The sequence below is a fragment of the Peromyscus californicus genome, unplaced genomic scaffold (assembly GCF_007827085.1).
Source record: "Peromyscus californicus insignis strain IS unplaced genomic scaffold, ASM782708v3 Scaffold_24__1_contigs__length_46423439, whole genome shotgun sequence".
Taxonomy (NCBI): Eukaryota; Metazoa; Chordata; class Mammalia; order Rodentia; family Cricetidae; genus Peromyscus; species Peromyscus californicus.
In genome coordinates, this window is record NW_026294535.1 from 44,954,570 (window position 1) to 44,969,754 (window position 15,185).

Consider the following 15,185-nt stretch of genomic DNA (forward strand, 5'->3'; position numbering starts at 1 on the left):
TGGCTCCGCCTCCCACCCTTCCGATTGGTCGACGTCACGAGGGCGGGCCGGGCCCCCGCGCTCCCGCCGCCGATTCCCCGCCCTGGGCGGGCGAACTGAGCGGGCCGCACCGCAACTTTCCCCGGGTTCCTGGTGTGGGCTCCGCCGGCCGGAACTGGTGTCGTCCCTGGTCTGCGAATTTCCTTACCTTTCGCTCACAATTTTCACCACCCCTTAAGTGAGATTAAATCCTACCTAGCCAAGAGAGCCTCCTTTAAAAAGCAGAAACCTAGGAATCTTCAAATGTATATATATGTATATATATATATATATAATTTTCAATTATGTGCATGCGTGCGTGTCTGTGTTTAGGTTTTCACCGCAGCCGCAGATCGTCTGGAGCCGAAGTTAGAGGCGGTTGTGAGCCGCCACGACAGGCTTGGGCGCTGGAGCCGAACTCTGATCTTCTGCAAGAACAGCATAACTGCTGAACCGTCTCTCCAGCCCTCCTACCCCCCTTTTTTGAGACTGTCTCTCATAATGCAGTCCCGGCCGGCTGGAATGCGTTTTTTTTTTTTAAAAAAAAAAAATCAGGTTGGCTTCGAACTAGCAGAGGTCCGACTGGCATTGCCTCCTGTGTGCTAGGGCTCTTATTGTAAAGGATTCTTAGGCTAGGTAACAAAGTCGTTTCTCAGCCTAGCTTAATCCTGTCTCACTGTTTTAGTGGTCCGTGGTTCGTTGGTTGGTTTTGTTGATTTATGGCTGGGGATCTACACTCCCAGCCCCTTCGGACTGCTTTTGAATAAAGGAGCTGTTTCTGTCTTAAGGAGCTGCGTGGTTTGACTCAATTCATGGCTTCGCTCTCTTGCTGAATCGTGACTGTGAAGTATGTGAATTGTGGCTGCCCATCCGTCAACTGTTTCCAGAACGATCGTGCGTGTCAGGATGAATGCGACCCTAGTGAAGCCGGAAACTGTCATTGAGCAGTGGGATGAGAATGGAGCATCCACGGACTGAAATCAGTTCTGGCCCTCTCCTGCTTCCCAGGTTTCCCCTCCCCTAGAGCGATGGGAGGAAGGACTATGCAAATGAACCCCTTTCTATATAGGGGTTCATTCCCACCCCCCTGGCACCTTTGGCTGCTGAAAGGAAGAACAGAATGAGTGTGCCAAGAAGACGCTCTCTCCCTCTGTTCCTGCTGGGTGCTCTGCTGGCTGTGGGGGCCGTAGAAGGTGAGCGTGCGCATGTGTGGTCAGGGGCAAGTGCCATGTTGAACACCTGCTCGGGGTTTCCCCCTTCTAACAGGACATGTCAAAATATTTCAGGCTTGTCCTATTTGATTTCGTGAGGATATAGTTTTGTTTGCTTCATTTGTTCAAGACAAGGATAGCCTTGAACTCCTGATCCCCATGCTTCTACCTCCTAAGTACTGGGATTCCAGATATAAACCATGGTGCCCAGCTTTATATGTGAAATTTAGGACTGAGCATAGAAGTATTCCTATCTGACTCAAGGGACAAGAAGTCATAGCAGTAATTCTGAGGCCTTCTAAGACAGGCAGCTGAAACGGGGCCTCCAAGGAGGTAAAATGAATGGGAGATCCTTTAGGTAATATCTTCAGTGCTTGTGGTAGGAGATTTAAGGTGGAAAGAAAGAGAATGTGGTGTCCAGTAAGACCTAACTGATGCCGCCTTCTGCGCTTGGGGTGGGTATGGATGACTATAGCCCAGGCCTTACATTCCAGGGCTGGGAGAGACAAGCAGAAGGGTCTCAGCTGAGCATCACATGAAAGGACTCTGGGGGATTGAGGCCTCGTGACAGGAGCAAAGGGGAGGGAGTTAAGGGTGGCCAGAGGGTCTGGAATGTCCCGTGCTGCTGAGGAGGGAGGGTGGGCAGTCAAAAAAGAATGGTGTGTCTTATGACTGCTCTTGCTTCAATGGTCGAACACTCTCTGAGATGACCACAGACCAAACCCCAGCAGCATCTCTGGCTTCCCCGTGGACGTTAGAATCGGGATAAGGACAGTTTCTGCTATACTACAGTATATATACTATATCCTATATATCATATAATATACATCATATCACAGCCCCCTTTTCTCTCTCTGGATCCCTGGTCTCACAAACTTCTAGAAAGTTCCCTACTCTGGCTTTTTCATTTGTACTGCCATTTCCAGGGTTTTTGTTTGTTTTTTTATTCCTTGGGTCCCTTGTATCCCAGACTGGCCTTGAACTCACTTTGTAGTAGATCCTTTTGGTTCTCCCTCCTGGGTGCCAGAATCACAGACAGGTATGTGCTGCCAGTTTTTTTTTTTTTTTAACCTTTTGCTAAGTTCCTTGACGTATTTTGGAAATGTCCTGTTTATACCCACACCTCTGAGGCTCTTAAGATACTGTGCTTACATTTTGAACACTGACTTTAATTATTATTTTTTTCTACCACGTGAGTCTGGGGGAATCAAACTCAGGTTGTCAGGCTAGGCAGAAAGTATCTTTACCCAATAAGCCATCTCACTTGCCTGAGATTTTCTTCTGAATACATAGACAAAAACAGCAACTAATAAGAATAAAGCAAATGTATCAAAATGTGGGTAGTTGTTGGATTTGGGTGAAGGGATGTGGAAGCCCATTACAGTTCTTCTCTTGTCAGATATACGTTTAGCTCTGGTCTCCCAGTGTAACCCCAGTTGTCCTGGTACTTACTATGTAGACCAGGCTGGCCTCCAACTTTGCAGTGATCTTCCTGCTTCTGTCTTCTGAGTGTTAAGATTACAGACATGAGACACTATACCCAATTTAATTATAATAATCATGTCTGCTTTGTCCCCATCTCCAACCTGGGTCTACTCATTTCTCCCTCCTTTTTGCCACAGTTTCTTCTTCTTCTTCTTCTTCTTCTTCTTCTTCTTCTTCTTCTTCTTCTTCTTCTTCTTCTTCTTCTTCTTCTTCTTCTTCTCCTTCTTCTTTTCTTTCTCCACTTCCTCTTCCTCCTTCTCCTCTTCTTTTCTTTTGAGACAAAGTTGTGTAGACCAGGCTAATCTTGAACTTATTATGTAGTTCACGCTGGCTTAACCTCATGGTGAGTCTTTTGCCAAAGACTCCTGAGTTCTGACTGAGATTACTTTTGTGAACCGCCAAGTCGTGATGCCCCAGTGGCCTTTTTAAAATACAAATACCACCATGTTAAAAAAAAAAAAAATTTTCAAAAAAAAAAAAAAAAAAAAACTTGCAGGGAGAGAACCCCCCCAAAAAAAAAAAAAAAATTCTAAGCCAGGCGGTGGTGGCGCACGCCTTTAATCCCAGCACTAGGGTGGCAGAGGCAGGTGGATCTTTGTGAGTTCGAGGCCAGCCTGGTCTACAGAGCAAGATCCAGGAAAAGGCGCAAAGCTACACAGAGAAACCCTGTCTCAAAAAACCAAAAAAAAAAAAAAATTCTAGCCAGGGAGTGGTGGCGCACGCCTTTGATCCCAGCACTTGGAAGGCAGAGGCAGGTGGATCTCTGTGAGTTCAAGGCCAGCCTGGTCTACAAAGTGAGTTCCAGGACAGCTAGAGCTGTTACACAGAGAAACCCTGTCTTAAAAAAAAACCAAAAAAAAAAAAAAAAAAAAAAAAGAAAAAGAAAAACCAAAACAAAAAAACTCTGAAGGGCTGAAGAGTTAGCTCAATGGCTGTTCTTGTAGAAGACTCGGGTTCAATCCCCAGCATCCTTATGACAGCTCACAACTGTTTGTAATGCCAGACCCAGGGGATCAAATGCCCTCTTCTGATCTCAGGGGTCACCAGGCATGCACTTGGTACACAGACATATATGCAGGCAAAACAATCACATAAAAAACCAATAATATATATATTTGGGGTTTCGAGATAGGGTTTCTCTGTATAGCCTTGACTGTCCTAGAACTAGCCCTGCAGACCAGGCTAGCCTTGAACTCACAGAGATCTGCCTGCTTCTGACTCCCGAGTGCTTGGATTAAAGATGGCATGTGCCACCACTGCCTAGCAAAAATGAATATTCTAGCCGGGCAGTGGTGGCGCACGCCTTTAATCCCAGCAATCGAGAGGCAGAACCAGGCGGTTCTCTGTGAGTTCGAGGCCAGCCTGGGCTACGGAGTGAGTTCCAGGAAGGGCTCCAAAGCTACACAGAGAAATCCTGTCTCAAAATAACAAAACAAAACAAATCTGAACAGAAAAGCACCAGGTGTGTAGTATCTGTGATTGCACTCAGGAGGCAGAGGCAGGAGAATGGCAAATTCTAGGCTAGCCTAAGCTACACAGAAGACTTGTCTCAAACAAAACCACCACCACTAACTGAAAACCAACTGCCTGCAAAGAAGAAAGGTCATACACCTCGGCCTGGAACTGAAGTCCCTATCTCAGCAGTTCTCAACCTGTGGGTCTTGACCCCTTTGGGGGTCGAATGACCTCTTCACGGGGGTCGCCTAAGACCATTGGAAAACAGATATTTACATTGCGATTCATAACAGTAGCAGAATTACAGTTATGAAGTAGCAGCAACAGAAATAATTTTGTGGTTGGGGGTCACCACAACATGAAGCGCGTATTAAAGGGTCTCAGCGTGAGGGAGGTTGAGAATCACTGCTCTAACTCATCTTCTCAGCCTCATTTCTCACAGTGTCTGTCAGCCAGAGGCTAGCAGTCCCTAATTTGCCATGTGACTATCGGCCTCCACGTGTTTGCTCAGGCTAGCCCTAGCTCAGTTCCTCACTGACGTCTTCCACACTCCGCTAGAGGGGAATTAACCTGCTCTTCTGTCATTTTGCTGTACGATGGTGTAGTCTCTTATGGCACATGTTAAGCACATGTTAAGCAGTGGTATGGTGACAATCTGTGTGCATGTTCATTTCTTGTGTTTTCTTTTATTTCAAAGTCTTATTTACTTTTTTTTTTTTTTTTTTTTTTTTTAGTATGGAACATTTCACGAATTTGCATGTCATCCTTGCTCGGGACCATGCTAATCTTCTCTGTATTGTTCCAATTTTAGTATATGTACTGCCGAAGCGAGCACCTTATTTACTTCTTAAGTCCTGTGTGCTTATAATAATGCATAATATATAATGAGTATTCAGTCAATTAAAATGTATTCTGAGGGGCTGGTAAAGAGCTCTCGCTGCTCTTCCAGAGAACCCAAGTTCAGTTTCTAACAACCACATCAGGTAGCTTAAAACTGCCTGTAACTCCAGCTCCGGGGGACCTAATTAGATAGATAGATAGATAGATAGATAGATAGATAGATAGATAGATAGATAGATCCGGGGGACCTGATTAGATAGATAGATAGACAGACAGACAGATAGGTAGGTAGATAGATATGCACTTTGAAAGCCAGGCTTGGTGCTACACACTTGTAATCTTAGTACTTGGGAAACTAATGTACGAGAATTATTAAAGACAGACTGAGCTGTCTAGTGAAACCCTCCCTCTCAGAAGTAGATAAGCAGGGTTGGTGAGACGCTCAGCAAGTTAAGGAAGGTGTTTGCTGCTAAGCCTGATGACCTGAGTTCAATCCCGTAGACCCACACGGTGGAGGGAGAGAACTGAGTCCTGTGGACTGTGCTTTGCCCTCCATCCATGCACTCTGGCACTCACATAGACATTTAAATAAATAAGAGGTTCATGGTGCCTTACCTGTATTCCCAGCACTTAGGAGGCTGAGACAGGATAATCATGAGTTGAAGGCCAGCCTGGACTTCTATAATCTAAAGTCTTGTCTAGAAATATGTGTGTGTTGGGGGTGGGGCTGGGAAAGTACTGTCCTGGGGGCTGTAGCTCAGCTGAGTGCTTGCGACGAATGCAGTAGGCGATTGGTCCCTTCCCAGTACCGCATAATCTGGGTGTGGTGGTACCGGCTTGTAATGCCAGCATTTGGAAGTGCCAGCAAAAGGATCAAGGCCTTTCTGGCTTCATAGTGAATTTGAGGTCAACCTGGGTTACACGATACCTTATTTAAAAAAGGAACAACAAAGCCGGGCGGTGGTGGCGCACGCCTTTAATCCCAGCACTCGGGAGGCAGAGCCAGGCGGATCTCTGAGTTCGAGGCCAGCCTGGACTACCAAGTGAGTTCCAGGAAAGGCGCAAAGCTACACAGAGAAACCCTGTCTCGAAAAACCAAAAAAAAAAAAAAAAAAAAAAAAAAAAAGAAAGGAACAACAAAAAATTAAGTGTTTCCCAATGTGCTTATAACCCTGGGCTCAATCTTTAGTACTATAAGCTTTTCAAACTTCAATTAAATTTATCTAACTTCTACATATACCCCTTGATCTAGTGTGTGTGTGCATGTGTGTACATGAGCATACACACACAGAAATAAATAATTTAAATAAATAAATAAAAATTTAAAAAAGCATTTCGGATGTGATGATGTGTGCCTTTAATCCCAGCACTTGGGAGGCAGAGGCAGGAGGATCTCTAGGAGTTTGAGGCCAGCCTGGTCTACAGAGCAAGTTTCAGGATAGCCAGAGCTATACAGAGAAACTCTGTCTCAAAAAAAAAACCCAAAAAAACAAAAAACAAAACCAAAAAAAAAACACAAAATTTTTTTGTTTCTGTAATTTTTTGAGAGTGGGTCTCTCTGTGTAGCCCTGACTGTCCTGGAACTCGCTCTGTAGTTCTGGCTGGCCTCAAACTCATAGATCCTCCTGCCTCTGCCCTCCCAAGTACTGGAATTAAATGTATGTACCACTACATGCAGCTAAAAAATTTCTTTAATAACATATTTTATTGATTATTTGGAAATTTCACATCATGCACCCTGATCACATTTTCTTCCCAGTTCTCCCAGGTCCACTCCCCACCCTTGTGGCCTCCCCCAAAACAAAAGAGGAAAAAAAAAAAAACAAAATACCAAGTACAATTTGTGTTGCCCATATACTCACTGGAGCACGATCAAACTCCCAGTGGGCAGCCCCTTAAAGAAAACCAGTCCTTCCCCGCCCCCACCAGAATCCATCAACTGTGAAGAGCTACATTTCAGCATCCCTATCACATTTTTTTTAATGCTGTTTATTGAAGGGAGGAGGTCTTAAATACAGGTTTACAGCACAATGAGCGATCCCTGGAGGGCAGAAGTTCGGCAGCTAAAAATTTTTAATAAAAGCATTTAAAGAAAAGTAAGAAGAGGGTTGAGAATACAGCTCAGTGGTAGATTCTAGGATCTTATGGCACATTCCTTTTAGCATCCAGGAACCAGGACTGGCTTGGTGTCCCACGGCAACTTGGAACTCACGCCTGGAACAGGCAGCTGTACCCCGAGTGGACAGAGGTGCAGGGGCCTGACTGCTGGAGAGGTAGGATTTGAATATTCTGGGGAAAGGCATGGTGGGAACTGGATAGGATGAGAGTAAGAACTAGGTTAAGCCGGGCGGTGGTGGCGCACGCCTTTAATCCCAGCACTCGGGAGGCAGAGCCAGGCGGATCTCTGAGTTCGAGGCCAGCCTGGACTACCAAGTGAGTTCCAGGAAAGGCGCAAAGCTACACAGAGAAACCCTGTCTCGAAAAACCAAAAAAAAAAAAAAAAAAAAAAGAACTAGGTTAAACTGAAGCAGGTTGTCAGATTTGGAGAGGAGAGGCCAGCCTCTCAGCTAATGCAGCTTCCCTTCCCAGGTGGCCAGGTGTCTCTGAAGGTCAGAAATGATGGTCCTACGCTGGTTGGTGCAAATGCCTCCTTTTCCATTACCCTACACTTCCCTGAAAGTCAAAGGGTACTGCCAGATGGGCAGATTATCTGGGCCAACAACACCATCATCAATGGTTAGTAACTCTCTCAGTACCTCCTGAACCTTATTCCGGGGGCTCAGATTCCCAGGTATCTCCAGTAAACCCAGGGAAAACCTCCTTCCTCCTCCTCCTCCTCCTCCTCCTCCTCCTCTTCTTCTTTTTGTTGTTTCGAGGTAGGTTTCTCTGTGGTAGTCCTGGCTGTCCTGAACTCACTCTGTACACCAGGCCTCAGAGATCCTCCCAAGTGCTGAGATTAAAGGCATGTACCACCACCACTTGGTTCCTCTTCTATTTTTAAACAGTACTGGGTTCAAACCTAGGCCCTCACACATACTTGTCAAGGGCTATTCCATTTACCGTTATCCCCCATAGACTCTTTTAAAAAATTATGTTTATATTTAATACAGTCAATATTTACTGTAAATATATAAAATGTAATATATACTTATTGCACTAAAATTAGAAAATGCAGATAAAATCATAGTTTCCAAATTAGAGAACAGCAGATTCCTGAAGTTGCATGGGCCTACATGTTAATCCATCACTAGATGTGACCCTGGATGGGTAAGGTGCTGTGAGTTTGTTTTCCTGCCTGTAAAGTGGGTGCGGTACCTTGAGAGATTATTATCAAGATGAAAACAGGCTCATCTATATAAAGCGCTCAGCAGGGTTGCACGGACCCACAGTAAATATTTAATGTTAGCTGCTGCTGCTCTTAATTTCAAGAGAGCCGTTGTAAACATTTTATTCTATGGCTAGCCAGTCTTTTATTTATGTTCGATATGCATATGAATCTCAGGTTGTGGTTTCCATACATCCCCACTCTCCAACTACCATCCCATGTGGGTTACAGTATGGAGATTGTAGTTCCAGCTAAGGAGTACTTCTACAGTACTATTCCACTAGGAACTATTTTAGGAGTTTGAGTGCGCTCAAAAGAATGCCGGGGCTTGAGGTTGACTCTATCTACCTTCCAGGGAGCCAGGTGTGGGGAGGACAGCCAGTGTATCCACAGGAACCTGACGATGCCTGCGTCTTCCCTGATGGTGGACCCTGCCCGTCTGGTCCTCAGCCTCCAAGAAGAAGCTTTGTCTATGTTTGGAAGACCTGGGGTGAGGTCTCCTAGCCACCCCTTCCCAATATAATCCTACCCAAGGAACCCACCCTTCCAAACACCTGGAGGAAATCCTCAACCTCCCTTCTCTGAAGCCTTTTTCAAACTGTACCTCTCCGTTCTCTTTAACCAGTTGCCCCTCCCCCCTTCTCCGCTTTTGTCTCGGAAACTCTCAGGACAATACTGGCAAGTGCTGGGGGGCCCAGTGTCCAGGCTGAGCATTGCAACAGGCCACGCGAGGCTGGGCACACACACCATGGAAGTGACTGTGTACCACCGACGGGGGTCCCAGAGCTACGTGCCCCTTGCACACTCCAGTTCGGCTTTCACCATTACCGGTAAGAGCATAGAGAGGAACAAGGCCAGGCCGGCAGAGGGCATGAGGTAAGGAGACTGGCTTGGACAAGAAAGAGGAAGTAATATCCAACCTTCGAAGGGTTGGGGCACAAAGACCTGGGCAGAGAAACGTGGGGCTCAGAGACAAAGACCTGGCTAGCCAGCTTGTGTGTGGAGAACGTGGCTGTGAAAAAGATGTGACTCAGGCTCGGCTCTTAATTTTTCTGGCTCCAACCCCAGACCAGGTCCCCTTCTCCGTGAGTGTGTCCCAGCTGCAGGCCTTGGATGGAGGAAACAAGCGCTTCCTGAGAAACCAGCCCCTCATCTTTGCCCTTCACCTTCACGATCCCAGCGGCTATTTGGTTGAGGCTGACCTCTCCTACACCTGGGACTTTGGAGACAACTCTGGGACCCTGATCTCTCGGGCAGATGAGATCACTCACACATATCTGGAGTCCGGCTCCGTCACTGCCCAGGTGGTACTGCAGGCTGCCATCCCCCTTGTTTCCTGTGGCTCCTCCCCAGTCCCAGGTACCACAGATGGCTACATGCCAACTGCGGAGACACCTGGAACCACATCTGGACAAGGGACCACTGCAACAGTTGGGGGGACTACAGCTGGCCGGATGCCAACTACAGAGCCCTCTGGGACCACAGCTGTACAAATGCCAACCACTGAGGGCACAGCTACTACTACCGCTGAGCAGCGGCTGACCTCAGCGGTCCTCGATACCACAGTGGCAGAGACGTCAACTGTAGGGGATGTAGGTACCACACCCACAAGGCCCTCTGGAGCCACAGTTGCACAAGCAATGACCACAGAGTTGGTGGCAACTACCACTGAAGAGTTACCCACCCCTGAACCTGAGGGTCCAGATGCTAGCCCATTTCTGCCTACAGAAAGTTCTACAGGTAAGAACACGGGAATGAGGTTCTTGGAGGTGGGCTGTCTGTCAGTTCTCTACACTGAAGTCTTTTAACCCAAGATCCAGACGCTCACCAGTCCTTTCTGTAGCATTGTGGCCGCCTCGGAATTCTCACTAGCTCTAAAGCCTCCAGATTGTCTCAACCACATGCAAGGAGATGTAGCGGTCAGGAAATGAGATTTTTCCCCCAGTCACAAGGGAAGAGTGAGCTGGATTTTTCCCCCCTTCTAAGGATAACAGCTAGGAAGCCAAGGGGACAGCCTATGGTCATTCACAAAGCTCTATCATATGTCCTGTTCAAGCATAAATGCAGAGATGCTTCAGGTTCTGACAGACTGATTCTCCATTCTCCACTCCTGGATTCCCACCGCAAAGCAACATAAATGAGTGAGAGCTGATGCTGAATGGGCTGACACAGGCCAACTGTTTAGTCCAAGACCTAGCCCAGTGTGGGAACATGATAAGTATCTGGAGACTTTTTTTTTCTTCATTAAAAAAATTAATGTGTAAAGTGTTTTGCCTGCATTTATATGTACCGCTTGTGTGCCTGGTGCTCATGGAGACCAGAAAGGGCATCAGGTCCCTTCCCCTGGATGTGGAGGTACAGATGGATGTAAGCCACTATGTAGGTTCTGGGAATCAAACCCAGTTTCTCTACAAGAGTAACCAGTACTTTAAACCACTGAGGCATTTCTCCAGCCCTGGAGTTGTGTGTGTGTGTGTGTGTGTGTGTGTGTGTGTGTGTGTGTGTGTTTGTCTACAAGAGTAACCAGTACTTTAAACCACTAAAACATCTCTCTAGCCCTGGAGTATGTGTGTGTGTGTTCTCTTTCCCTGACTATGTGGGCAAAATAAACAAACAAACAAAAACAGCATTTTTTTTTCCTTTCTAGTATAGCTTCCTTATATATAAAACGAGACCTACCAGATCTTTGCTGATTCAAAGCCTACTGTACTTGGGGCAAAGCCTGCTTGGTCTCTGTCTCCAAGAGAGTAATATCTCTTGACTTTGCCCCCTTAAATCTTTTCCTGCCAGGATCCATTACCCCTCTACTGGATGGCACAGACACCTTAATGCTTGTGAAGAGACAAGTTCCCTTGGATTGTGTTCTATATCGATATGGTTCTTTTTCCCTCACCCTGGACATTGTCCGTGAGTCTTGCCTATGTTGGGGACTGAGGAAGGGAGGTATAAGCTGCCTGGGCTGGGCAGTAGTAGTAGCATACCTTGGGAGAAATTACTTGAGAATACAGAGATAGTATTGGAAGAGCATCCCTTGGGCTTTCTTGTGTATGGTCTTGATAGAGGAATACTAACTTAAAAAGTTGCAACCTTGCAGAGGGTATTGAAAACGCTGAGATCCTGCAGGCCGTACCATCCAGCAAGGGTGATGCGTTTGAGCTGACTGTGTCCTGTCAGGGCGGGTGAGTGTCCTGCTGGTCGCCCTGTGAACTCTTTGGAATGACTGTCATTCTTTCTGTTGTTCTGCCCCTTCTCAGATCTCTTGATGGAAACTCATACTCTTTCAGGCTACCCAAGGAAGCTTGTACGGACATTTCCTCGCCAGGGTGCCAGCCCCCTGCCCAGAGGCTATGCCAGCCTGTGCCGCCGAGCCCAGACTGCCAGCTGGTCCTACACCAGGTGCTGAAAGGTGGCTCAGGGACCTATTGCCTCAATGTGTCTTTGGCTGACGCCAACAGCCTGGCAGTGGCCAGCACCCAGATTGTTGTTCCTGGTGGGTACTTAGACAAGAACTAGGAGAATGGGAGTGGACAGAGGACAGCTGGGCGGGGACAGACACTGAGGCAGCATCTGGGGTTCTGCTTACAGGTCAAGGCGGCGGCCTTGGGCAGGCTCCCTTGGTTGTAGGTGTCTTACTGGGGTTGGTGGCTGTGGTCCTTGCATCTCTGATTTATAGGTAAGAGCTCTGCCATCCTGGTCCTCATCCACTGTCACCACCACCCACGCTTCCTTCAGGGGTGACAGCATGGTGTCCAGGAGAGCCCAGGCGGGGCAAGTCAGACAGGCCTGGGCTGCAGTCTTCTTGTGGTACCTTTGAAGTAGCTTTAAATGTCTGAGGATTAATGGTATTAGAAGCTATGTGGGCAAGCCTCTTGGGGTGTGAAACAATTGATGATGTGAAGCTGTGGTTACTATTAAGAGTGGGTCAGAGGTCAGCGATTTGGCTTGGTGGGGAGGCACCTGCCACAAGGCTGACCACCTGAAATCAATCCCCGGTGCCCATAGGACAGGAGAGAACCAATTCCCCAAAATTTCCCTCTGGCCTCCATGTGTGTACCGTGTTACGCGCTGCCTCTGCCCCCCCAAGTAAATAAAAGTAAAAACAACAACAACAAAAAAAGGGCAGTTGGGGTGAAGCAAGTTATTCACCAATGAGAAAGGTAGATTCAGCAGGACATGGTGGCACACGCCTTTAGTTTCAGCATTTAGGAGGCAGAGGCAGGTGGATCTCTGTGAGTTTGAGGATAGTCTGGTCTACAGAGCGAGTTCCAGGACAACCAGAGCTACATGGTAAGACCCTGTCTCAAGAAGCGGGGTATGTGTGTGTGGGGGGGGAGATGGAGACTCCCCAGCTAGCTAGAGGTGCTAAGGGCCTCAAAGTGGAGACATTTATAGCGGTAAGGGGGGATGGGTGGCAGGGGCTAGAGAGACAAGAATAGTTAAGCACTAGGTAGGGTAAGGAAGAGTGGAAAGAGCTACAGTCACGGCCATAACCCTGGGATGTAGGATTTGCACAGGCAGGATGCCATTGCTGACCACTTCCCCTTCTTCTCTCCATACTAGGCGCAGACTTAGGAAGCAGGGCTCAGTTCGTCCTGCTTCCCAAATGCCACACGGTAGCACCCACTGGCTGCGCCTGCCCCCAGTCTTCCGCACTCGCCACATCGGTGAAAACAGTCCGCTCCTCAGCGGGCAGCAGGTCTGAGTACCCTCACGATGCTATGTGTTTCCTGGGGTTGACGGCAATACCCGCATTTCCTGAGGTCTTCCCTTGGAGACAACCAATACCGGAAATAAATTCTCAGAACCTTGCGCTAGGGTTTTTTTTTTTGTTTTGTTTGTTTTGTTTGCTCTTCAATCTGTCTCTAAAGGGGTGAAGGTAATAAAAAGAGATGTATCGCCAGGCGGTGGTGGCGCACGCCTTTAATCCCAGCACTCGGGAGGCAGAGCCAGGCGGATCTCTGTGAGTTCGAGGCCAGCCTGGACTACCAAGTGAGTCCCAGGAAAGGCGCAAAGCTACACAGAGAAACCCTGTCTCAAAAAACCAAAAAAAAAAAAAAAAAAAAAAAAAAAAAAAGAGATGTATCACTCATTTAGCAGATATCTCAGTGATGGAAAAAGACACTTTATTAGATGAGGCACTTTTAATGTTATGTGTTTTTGGTATGAATGTGTCTGTGGGAACAGTGAGGTGGTGCAGGGTAATAAATACTGTGAAGGAGAGAAACATCCTTCTGGGCTGACAGGAGCATGTGGCAGCAATGTACAGAGCATAGAGGGAAATCTCCAGGAACAGGGAGGTGGGCACAGGGCAGAGGGTATCCTCAACTCCAAAAGCCAAATAAATTGTAGGAGCTGGAGGCTGGGCCCATGAGCATAGGCATCTGGTTCTTATGGGTGATCTTGATCTGAAAGGGAAGGAATCATATTTGGAAGCTTGTCCTGGTGCCTTATGGCTGAGACATTAGGGTTCTGGGGTACTGAGGAACCAGAGTTTGGGAAGAATGGTGCCCAGGGGACCAAGGGCACCAGGAAGAAGTAAAGAAGCTGCAGAATGGAGACTTAGGTTCTATGGAGCCCAAGGGTCCAGCTTCTGCAGGCATAGGCAATACTCACTGTGCAAGGAGCCTGCATCCAGGGTTCCCCATCAACTTGCATGGGGAGGGTTTTTGTGGTCCTGTGGGAGGTCAAGGAAGATGGTTTGAGATTTTTCTTACCAACCAAAACATTAAAACTCTGGCTTTCTCAGGTTGGCTTTGAAACTTCTGTCATGGAGGAAAAGCTAAGAAAGTGATTCCCACCATTCCCATATACCACCACTTTCCTTTCCTCAGGAGCCCTGGCTGGAGTCCTCCTTACCGGAATGTGATCTCGGAGCATTTGGCCAGGCGATGTCCACAATTCTTGAGCTTGGTATAGATCTGGCCCATCTCAATGACACCCTCTATTCCTACTACTTCCAACCGCTTGTCACTCATGTCTGGGGGTTCAAGGTAGAAAGGAGAGGTATTCCTGTAAGACGTCACACCTTCCCCCAGCTCCAACCACTTTAGCTCCGAGGACACTTGTCTCACCTGGCACACAGGTTTTCAGGATATCGGGGTCTGTAATGATTTTGGCCACGTTCCCTAATGCCTGGTTGATTGAACTGGTATCCCCATGAAGTTTCCGGGTATCACCCCAGAGGTTGGAGCCGCCATGCATGCTGGTGATATTCAGTACTGCAATGCCTTCCAGGGATACTTCACTGAGATCCAGCGGCTTCCCGCAGATCTGAGGGGAGAGGGACAGAACTACAGCTAGAGAGGGTGTAGATTCTCACCTTATAACACTGCCATGAAATATGGCTGCTCCTGCTGGGATCAGGTGTGCAACAAAAGAAAGCAAAAAAAAAAAAAAAAAAAGACCTAACATATATATGTGTGTGTGTGTGTGTGTGTGTGTGTGTGTGTGTATACATATATACATATATATATATGTATATACACATATATATAATTGTTTTTTGAGATAGTAGTTTTTTTTCTGCATAGCACTTGGCTGTTCTAGAACTCACTCTGTAAAACAGGCTGGCCTGAAAAATCAGAGACCCACCTGCGTCTGCCTCCTGAGTCCTGGGATTAAAGACTTGTGCCACCTAAGAAATGTATTTATTAGCCCAGGATGGTGGCCCATACCTTTAATCCCAGCAAATTGGGAGACAGGCAGATGGATCTCTGTGAGTTTGAGGCCAGCCTAGTCTACGTATTGAGCTCCAGGACAGTCAGATCTACATAAGAGACCCTGTATAAAAAAAAAATCAAAAATGTATTATTATTTGTCTGTATGTGAGGGGATGGGGGGGACGTGTATGT

At 47.2% G+C, this 15,185-nt stretch overlaps 2 protein-coding genes and 1 non-coding gene across 5 annotated transcripts in view; 1 reads left to right on the forward strand and 2 right to left on the reverse strand.

Annotated features, from left to right (window-relative positions):
* Nucleotides 1-287: 287 nt before the first annotated feature.
* Nucleotides 288-13,143, forward strand: Pmel (premelanosome protein). The gene is made up of 11 exons (XM_052753691.1): nucleotides 288-1,211; nucleotides 7,172-7,282; nucleotides 7,599-7,745; nucleotides 8,690-8,824; nucleotides 9,003-9,164; nucleotides 9,403-10,074; nucleotides 11,125-11,241; nucleotides 11,429-11,513; nucleotides 11,619-11,824; nucleotides 11,920-12,007; nucleotides 12,895-13,143. The coding sequence occupies exons 1-11, from the start codon at nucleotides 1,139-1,141 to the stop codon at nucleotides 13,034-13,036; spliced, it is 1,938 nt and encodes a 645-aa protein (XP_052609651.1). The 5' UTR covers nucleotides 288-1,138; the 3' UTR covers nucleotides 13,037-13,143.
* On the reverse strand, nucleotides 4,899-5,004 carry LOC128120122 (U6 spliceosomal RNA). The gene has a single exon (XR_008221772.1). It is a non-coding gene; the product is annotated as a U6 spliceosomal RNA (small nuclear RNA).
* Nucleotides 13,144-13,436: 293 nt separating the features above from the next.
* Nucleotides 13,437-15,185, reverse strand: part of Dgka (diacylglycerol kinase alpha) — a 32,706-nt gene continuing 30,957 nt past the window's right edge. For all 3 annotated transcript variants that reach the window (XM_052753688.1, XM_052753689.1, XM_052753690.1), the window contains 4 exons: nucleotides 14,406-14,604; nucleotides 14,191-14,311; nucleotides 13,948-14,008; nucleotides 13,437-13,739 (listed from right to left, as the gene is read on the reverse strand). In XM_052753688.1, the coding sequence (XP_052609648.1) occupies nucleotides 13,656-13,739; nucleotides 13,948-14,008; nucleotides 14,191-14,311; nucleotides 14,406-14,604 (465 nt within the window). In that variant the 3' untranslated portion in view covers nucleotides 13,437-13,655. The remainder of the gene's footprint in view (nucleotides 13,740-13,947; nucleotides 14,009-14,190; nucleotides 14,312-14,405; nucleotides 14,605-15,185) is intronic.